Source organism: Carya illinoinensis, chromosome 7 (genome assembly GCF_018687715.1).
Source record: "Carya illinoinensis cultivar Pawnee chromosome 7, C.illinoinensisPawnee_v1, whole genome shotgun sequence".
Lineage (NCBI taxonomy): Eukaryota > Viridiplantae > Streptophyta > Magnoliopsida > Fagales > Juglandaceae > Carya > Carya illinoinensis.
The window spans coordinates 34330184-34339608 of NC_056758.1; the positions used below are offsets into that span (position 1 = coordinate 34330184).

Below are 9425 nucleotides of genomic sequence, written 5' to 3' on the forward strand. Positions count from 1 at the left end.
TGGTTCCATCACCCAGCCACCCACTCATATACCCAACCCTGCAGCAGGAACGTCTGATACTGCCTCTTCCGAAATACCCAACCCCAATTACAATATCTGGTTTGATCAAGATCAAGTGGTGCTCAGCACTTTGGTCTCTTCCTTGTCTGAAAATATCTTGGCTCAAATGGTGGGAATCTCCACTTCCAGAGCAGTTTGGGTAGCCTTGGAGACTGTTTTCTCCTCTCATTCCAGAGCCCGTGCAATGCAAACCAGACAAAGCCTCTCTGTCATGAAGAAAGGAAATCTATCCATTTCTGATTATTTTCAGAAGGTCAAGACTCATGCTGACACTTTAGCCGCTATTGGTGAGTCCTTATTACCTCATGAATTTCAATCTTATCTACTTGGTGGCCTCGATTCCACCTATGATGCAATTGTCACTGCTATCATCACTCGGTCAGAACCAATGAGTCGAGAAGATCTATTTAGCCATCTTCTCAATTTCGAGTTACGGTTGGAACACCACAACTCTGCACTTGAAGCATCTATTGGCTCAGTTAATGCTGCTACACGCTCTGAAGGCTTTCGACCTCGAGGCGGCAAACAATTTTCTCAACAGCAACATTCTACTCATCAACGACCTCCACAACAATACTTTCAGCAAAATAATTTTCGAGGCCGAGGACGAACTGGACGTGGCAAAGGTGGACCTGGCCCTCAATCCTCCTCTCGACCACTCTGCCAAGTCTGTGGTAAAACAGGCCATACTGCCATCCAGTGTTACCATCGCTTTGATCAAGCATATCAAGGAACCCCTCCCACCATGGCAGCATACTTAACTAATCAACCTTCCTCTTCTGATGCAAATTGGTATCCTGACACTGGGTCTACCAACCATCTCACTAATGAATTTCAGAATCTCAATATTAATTCTGAACCTTATACAGGAAGTGACCAGATACAAGTCGGAGATGGGGCAGGTTTACAAATACAAAATATTGGTTCATGCAAACTGCATACTTCTTCACACTCATTTAATTTACCACATCTCTTACATGTGCCTCACATTCAAAAGAACCTCATTTCAGTTAGTCAATTTACTAATGACAATCATGTTTTTATTGAATTTCACTCCTCTTATTTTTTGGTGAAGGACGAAACCAGCGGGAAAATTCTACTGCACGGCAAGACTAAGGATGGTCTATATCCCTTCCCTTCGGATGTTTCATCTACTACTCAACAACAATCCTTCACTTGTCAACGTGTTCCTCTTGAAATGTGGCACTCTCGCATGGGTCATCCGTCATACCAAACTGTTCGTCGTCTTGTTTCTCAGTTCTCTCTTCCAGTTTCAACAAATAAAGCTCCTAGCATTTGCTCCAGTTGTCAACAAGGAAAAAGTCATCGACTTCCATTTTCTGTTTCTACTTCCGTTTCTACCTCTCCTCTTGAACTTATTTTCTCAGATGTTTGGGGTCCTTCCCCCATTATGTCGACTAGTGGAAATAAATTTTATGTTTCTTTCTTTGATCATTACAGCAAATACACTTGGCTTTATCCTATCCCACAAAAATCTGATGTTTACAAAGTGTTTTGTTCATTTCAAAAACTTGTTGAACGACAATTTAACTGTAAAATCAAGTCTGTCCAAACCGATTGGGGAGGAGAATATCGTTCTCTTCATAAATTTTTTGAAGTAAATGGTATCCAACATCGTGTCTCATGCCCTCACACGTCTCAACAAAACGGTTCCGTCGAACGAAAACATCGTCATGTTGTCGAAACTGGTTTGTCCCTTCTCTCACACAGTTCGGTTCCTCTTTCTTTCTGGGATCATGCCTTTTTAATGGCCACATATCTCATTAATAGGCTTCCCACAACTCCCCTGAATATGACACCTCTCCAACAATTATTTGGACGTGATCCTGATTTTTCACTCATGCATGTTTTTGGCTGTGCATGCTACCCGTTTCTTCGCCCCTTCAATAAACACAAACTCGACTTCCGTTCCAAAAAATGTGTGTTTCTGGGCCTCAGCAACATGCACAGAGGATATAAATGTCTTGATCCCTCAACAGGCAAAATCATAGTGTCCCGACACGTGGTCTTTGATGAACACGTATTCCCTTTTTCTCAACCAGCACCTGCTTCTTCTCAGTCCTCTTTATCTCAAGCGGACACGACTTACTTGCCTTTTCCCGTTAACCACCAATCGATATCTCCCACGGACACTTCCTCAACTCTTATCCCAGATCATGCCTCGCTATCCTCTCTCCCTGTTCACTCTGACTTGCCATCTGAGTCTACCGTTCCCTCCTCTTCAACTGCCTTCTCATCTCCATCTCCAGCTCCTGATCCTCCTACTCTAGCTGTTGCAGTTGAAGCTCCCGCGGCTCGTCCCCATCAAATAAGGACTCGCTCACAGAATCAAATTGTCAAGCCTAAATCCTTCACCGATGGTACTATCCGTTACCCTCTACCGAAAGCTTTACTCACTTTGTGTTCTGTGCCTGAAGCTCCTTCCAGTTACACTGAGGCTAGCAAATATGCTGAATGGCGATCCGCCATGGACGATGAGTTCTCTGCGTTGATGAAAAATGGCACCTGGTCACTGGTCCCTGCTCGTCCTGACATGAATGTCGTTGGCTCTATGTGGGTTCTTAAGACTAAAAAGAAGTCGGACGGTACTCTTGACAGACGCAAGGCCCGATTAGTGGCTAAGGGATACCATCAACAACAAGGTATCGACTTTGCTGACACCTTCAGCCCGGTTGTCAAGCCTCCAACCATCCGACTAGTTCTCAGCATTGCCGTGTCTCACAACTGGGAAATCCATCAAATTGACATCCAAAATGCTTTCCTTCATGGTTTGCTAGCTGAAGATGTTTACATGCATCAACCCGTTGGCTACGTGGACAGCAACTTCCCCACTCACGTCTGCAAGCTTCATAAAGCACTTTACGGTTTGAAGCAGGCACCTCGTGCCTGGTATTCCAGACTTAGTGATTATCTTCTTAGCTTGGGTTTTCTCACTTCCGGCTCAGACACGTCTCTCTTCATCTATACCACAGGTTCGGTTCAATTGTTTCTCCTCGTCTACGTAGACGATATTGTAATCACAGGCTCTAGTTCACAGGCCATCGCTCACCTTATCCAAAATCTGAGTAGTGAATTTGCCGTAACAGATTTAGGCCCCATAAGCTTCTTCTTGGGCATTGAAGCCTCCCGGACCTCTTATGGTCTTTTTCTCTCCCAGAGACAATATATTTATAACATCCTCAAGCGCACAAAAATGGTAGAAGCAAAGCCTGTGTCATCACCAATGTCATCCTCGCAACAGCTCTCTCTATTTGCTGGTGCTCCCTATTCGGATCCTACACAATATCGCAGTGTGGTTGGCGCTTTACAGTACTTATCATTGACTCGTCCCGACATCTCTTTTGCAGTTAACAAGGTCTGCCAGTTCATGCATAAACCCACTGAGATTCATTGGTCGGCTGTGAAGCGAATTCTCCGCTATCTGAAATTCTCCATCGACTTTGGTCTACAAATTCGACCTGACTCATCAACTCAGCTCTCCATTTATTGTGACGCTGATTGGGCCGGCTGTCCTGATGACCGTCGCTCAACCTCTGGCTACTGCATCTACCTTGGTTCCAACTTGATTTCCTGGAGCTCCAAAAAGCAGCCGACCGTCGCTCGTTCCAGTACAGAAGCAGAATACCGAGCTGTTGCTCATGCCACGGCTGAGTCCCTTTGGCTTCAATCTCTATTGCGCGAACTTGGTATTTTCATTTCCTCAAAACCGGTTGTTTGGTGTGATAACATAGGGGCAACGTATCTTTCAGCGAACCCAGTTTTCCATGCCCGCACCAAACATGTGGCAATCGATTACCACTTCATCCGAGAGAAGGTCCAACAAAAGTCACTTGACGTTCGTTTTATTTCCAGCCGTGATCAACTCGCTGACGGACTTACAAAGCCTTTAGTTTCAGCCAAATTCTCATCAATGCGAGACAAACTCAATGTGGTCCTCTCCCCGTTGAGTTTGCAGGGGCGTGTTAAGGAAATATCTACTGCTACAACTGTCCCTGATTCTAAGGGATAATATCCTGCCCTGTTTTGGTAACTTTGACCAATATATCTAGGAGTAATCAGTGCTACGGTTGTCCTTGTATCTTGTCCATAATTATAGGCTATTGATTTGTAGTTTCCTCTTTTATATTTACCTTGTATACAATCTGTCATATATAAAAACGAGACTCTTGACTCTGGATCATCATCCAGAATTGTTATCATTTTACCTTTATCTTATAAGTAGTTAACAACGAGGAAATTAAAATAGACTAATGGGAAGGGGAAAAGCAACCAAAATATTCATGTTGATCCAAAGGCAAAAGAAAGTATCTTTTGGACTCTTTCTCGGAAAGAAACTAATGCTAGTGGACGAACTTGGCCCAAAAGTTAAAACAAATAATAATAATAATATTAACAAACAATAAAGAAACAAAAAACAAAAAAAAAAAAAAGGTTGCACAGTTCCTCATACTGCTACAGCACCATTTATGAGGAAGCTCCCACGTGATTGCTAGGCTAACACGGTCCGCACTTCTCCTCTGGATCGACGTGTAACTGGGTAGTTGGGAACTGTCCAGATCAAAAGTAAAATCAAAAAATCCAATTTTTCTATTTCAAAAACATGGTTCAGACAATGTGTCCAGCTTCTCAAAGCGAATCTTTTTTTTTTTTTTTAAAGTAGAATTGAATAGCATCGCATAGAATCAAAAGAAAATGATAGGGACCATAGGCTTATTATTTTTTCACTTCCTATTTACTTATTTTATATTTAATTTTTTTAAATTTTATTTAATGATTAAAAAAGTGACTATTAATAAAATAATATATTTTTTTAATTTTTTTAATAATTAAGAATATTAAAAAAATACTTAAAAAACAATAAAAAAATAAAAAAATCCTAATAAGTAGTAAATGGGTAACTACCCTTTTGTTTTTTCTCCTCTCAAGTTGGAAGGAATTAGTTTAATTGTTCAGATGATGATGGTATACAACTCCAGATCCAATGAAACAGGCAGTGTTGATTGTTGAGTCCGTCGTGTGGCATAGGAAGGAACGGCGTGAAAATCTCTCCTATATTAGTGTAGAAAAATGAAATCCAGGGCGTACAACGCTGTCTACAAGCGATCTAGTCAAGGGAATCTACCCGATCACAGAAGATGTAAAACACAAAACAAAATGACGAAGGTTCCTTTTTTCTTTTATTTATTTTTTCAATCTTGTTAAATTTTGAGAGGAGTGATACATTAATAAAGATAATAATAAAAATAAAAATAATTAATTTTAAATAATATGTTAGATATATTTTATAATAAAAATAATTTTTCAATCTAACTAATCAAATTAAATTAATTTATAAATTTACTTTTATAAAATTTTATTTATGAATAAAGCATTTTTATACTTAATTTTAACCAAATATTTATAATTAACATTTAAAATATTTTCAGAATAAAATTAAATAATTAATATATACAGTAAGATTTAATAGTGTCCATCTTCGGCATCTAGATCTCCGTTGTTTATATATTCCACAGCCACGTGTTCAACTCAGAAACTTGATCCACGCGCCATGAGCGTGCAACTACCGTCGGTAAAGACTATTTGGTTCTATCCAAACGGGACGATAAAAGCGATTATAGCATTTATTAGCATCACTCTGTTCTCTCTTTTCTCTCTGAGCCCAATGGATTCTCTTGCTCTTTTCTGTACTGGGGCTCTGATTGCCGGGGGACTCTTCTGGTTCGTTTGCATTCTGGGTCCTGCCGAACAGAAGGGCAAACGAGCCGTCGATCTATCGGGTGGTTCAATCTCAGCCGAGAAAGTTCAAGATAATTACAAGCAATACTGGTCATTCTTCCGCCGCCCCAAAGAGATTGAAACCGCCGAGAAAGTTCCGGACTTCGTCGACACTTTTTACAATCTGGTCACCGACATATACGAGTGGGGTTGGGGCCAGTCCTTCCACTTTTCCCCTTCCATTCCCGGCAAGTCCCACCGCGATGCCACGCGCATTCACGAGGAGATGGCAGTCGATCTCATCGACGTTAAACCGGGGGATCGAATTCTGGACGTCGGGTGTGGCGTCGGAGGGCCCATGCGTGCCATCGCCTCCCATTCGCGCGCCAAAGTCGTGGGCATAACGATTAACGAGTACCAAGTGAATCGCGCGCGTTTGCATAACAAGAAGGCAGGCCTTGAAGACCTCTGCGAAGTGGTGTGCGGTAACTTCCTCGAGATGCCATTCCAGGACAACAGCTTCGATGGCGCGTACTCGATCGAAGCAACCTGTCACGCGCCGCAGCTGGAGGATGTGTACGCCGAGATCTTTAGGGTACTGAAGCCTGGATCTCTCTACGTATCGTACGAGTGGGTCACGACGGAGAAGTACAGGGCTGATAATCCCGAGCACGTGGATATCATTCAAGGGATCGAGAGAGGGGATGCTTTGCCTGGGCTCAGAAACTACAAGGACATAGCCGAGATGGCGAGAAAGGTAGGGTTCGAGATCGTGAAGGAACGAGATCTGGCTAAGCCCCCGGCCCAGCCGTGGTGGACAAGGTTGAAGATGGGGAGAATCGCCTACTGGAGGAACCACATTCTCGTCACCATACTCTCGGCCCTGGGGATAGCGCCCAAAGGGACGGTCGATGTGCACGAGATGCTGTTCGTGACGGCCGACCACTTGACCCGAGGGGGCGAGACCGGCATTTTCACTCCGATGCACATGATCCTCTGCAGAAAGCCCGAGTAACCTGCATCTTTGCCTTAATCAATGGTCGCTGAGGTAACCACCTCACGACTCCTTCCTGTGCTACCCCCTTGTTCCAACCGCCTGTTACTTCTAGTTTTTTTTTTTTTTTTTTCCTGAAAAATTACTTCTAGTTTTGCTTAGTTTTTTCCTAATTTTTCCTTTGATTTCAATTTTCTATTATCTTTGTATCTTTGTTTTGGGAATTTAATCAAAGCCAGTGGTTGGATCTTGGTCTCTGAATTTTAATTTTTTCAGTTGTTTGAAAGAAATTTGAATTTTATAATTTTGGTTGGGTGTCTTTGGTCGTGTACACTCGAGAGGGAGGAGTTAGGAGTTAGGGTGTGCGTGAGTGAGTGAGAACCGGCGAAACTCGTCTGTCGTGTGAGCCGTTCACGGATCGCGCAAGGATAGAGGGGACTCAGGGGAGGGAGACATGTGCTAGTTGCAGAGTATTCCCAAACCACTGGATTCGGCCTATCATTTATAATACATTATTAAAGGGAAAGCTTCTATGCCGACCATGTTGGACCGCACTAGTAGACCGCTATCAAAATATATTTTTTTAACTTAATGAATAAGTAACTGAGTTTTTAAGTGGATTAGTTGATTTTTTTTTTAAATATTTAAATATATTAAAAAATTGTGCCCAAAAAAAAAAATTGTCTGAGCGGCAGTAATCTCTGGGCCTAACCCTAATTAAAGTGCAATTTTCTATTTTACGTCTTGATTTTTAAAATATATCAATTATCTTATTTTTCGTTATGTTATTTAAATATTATATTTTTAATATATTTGATTCATTTTAAATAATATAAAAAGTAGAAAGTAAAAAAAAATGAACAAAGAATAAAAAAGTAGAGAGAAAAATTAAATAAATATTTATAGGAATGTATACAGTGTTTCATAGATGTTGAGATGTTGCGGTTGCAAAAACTTGATATTAGTGATGAAATCCATAATCTATTAGATGGACTATTATGAGGTATTTCTATCGAATTTTACAAAAGGGAAATGCTCCCGTCGCCTGAGCGGTACCGATCAGGTGTATTTCAGGTAAATTTTATTTATTTTTTATTTAATGATTAAAAAAGTAAAGTATATTGATATATATATTTTTTATTTAATGATTAAGAAAGTGATGATTAAAAAAAAAAAAAAACCAACTAGGCAGTCGGTATGATGCACCTGCATACTAGCTCTTCCCTTTACAAAATCATGGGATTTGGATAAAAAAAATCTACTTGCACCCCAGGTTTGGGGTACTCCGCGTACCAGAGCACCAACCTATATAATAATGAAACGGTTTGTTTTAAATTTGGTTTCTAAAATTCAAAAAATAGAATTTGGAACACATCAAACGAAACACCCTCACCTAGGTTGAACACAGCACGGAATAGAGCAAGCTTCGCAAGTATGATGCCCTATCGAGTTACCATGGAAAGCTTGACAAACAATGAGCTTGTGTTTAATTTCAGTTCAAGTAGATATTTGAATTCAGAAGTGATGTCTGTTCGGTTGTAAAGAGAATAACGAACAAATAAAAGATTTTTGTTTTGAATCTGGGTCTTCATGTTGAAAGCTATCATTGACGTAGCAAACTTTCAAATTATGGTTAGTACAACGATGGTTTTGGTTTTAATTCTTTTTAGATGGAAAATATAATATAAACTTCTCAAATTTAATGTTTGGGGCAAAACGACAGAGAATGATGGATACACAGAAGTTTTTGAAATTTGTATTTAAAATTCGAAATGTTAGTTGTGTACTCTAATCCAATTGATTGAGTTTAGGTCCTAGCCTTTTGGTCCGTTCTCAAAATAAAAAAATAAAAAAAAAGTGGAATATCCATTTCGAGAAAAGAACGAGTGATCTGACTTCAACGGCACTCTCTCTTTCAGAAATAGACCACCGGCGCAAATTCCCCGACGGCATTCCTCGACTGTATTCACCGACTGCATATAGCAAAATCTCAAAACAAAACAACTGTTAAAGAGTCAATACACAGCGGTGGCCGGTGGCACCACCTTGTGGATTCTCAATGTGTTATTATCTAAACAATTTTGCTACAGATACTCAGTGTTGGATAACTCTGACGGAATCGGCTACTTCAACCGAACAAAAGAAAGGAAAAAAAAAAACAGAAATGATTTTTGCAGTCAGCAAATGTAATCAGCATGCAGTCGTGAAGAAAAAAGTGAATTAATATGAGACTTACATAAAAAAAAATTATTTTTATAATTTTTTTATTTATTCTGTACAATTATAAAAAAAAAAATTATTTTTATAATTTTTTTTATTTATTCTATACAATCGTTTACATTCTGATTGTATTTATCGATTGCATCTAACAAAATCCTTTGTTTTGTTCTGTATCATGTCAGAATAACCCGCGAAAAGCTGCCCAACAGTTTTGTCATATAGTTTTGTCATGTCATGTAATGCGCGGCATCTAGCTGAGGTCCCCTACGCGAGGGCTACAAAGGATAGGGTACATGGACCACACTCCACTCCGGATTCAAGTTTCAACGCTGTCACAATTAGCATGGAAGTTTTGTTCTCTTGGATACCGACTTTGTGTGTTCACGAGCATGACAGTTGTCATGAGGCCTTTCGA

The 9425-nt window shown here is 40.3% G+C and overlaps 1 protein-coding gene across 1 annotated transcript; it reads left to right on the forward strand.

Annotated features, from left to right (window-relative positions):
• The first annotated feature begins 5685 nt into the window (after nucleotides 1–5685).
• Nucleotides 5686–7051, forward strand: LOC122316947 (24-methylenesterol C-methyltransferase 2). The gene has a single exon (XM_043133815.1). The coding sequence runs from the start codon at nucleotides 5744–5746 to the stop codon at nucleotides 6809–6811; it is 1068 nt and encodes a 355-aa protein (XP_042989749.1). The 5' UTR covers nucleotides 5686–5743; the 3' UTR covers nucleotides 6812–7051.
• Nucleotides 7052–9425: the final 2374 nt, after the last annotated feature.

Excerpts from the sequence above, each read along its gene's own strand:
- LOC122316947 (XM_043133815.1), top strand. The coding sequence starts at position 5,744 with ATGGATTCTCTTGCTCTTTTCTGTACTGGGGCTCTGATTGCCGGGGGA.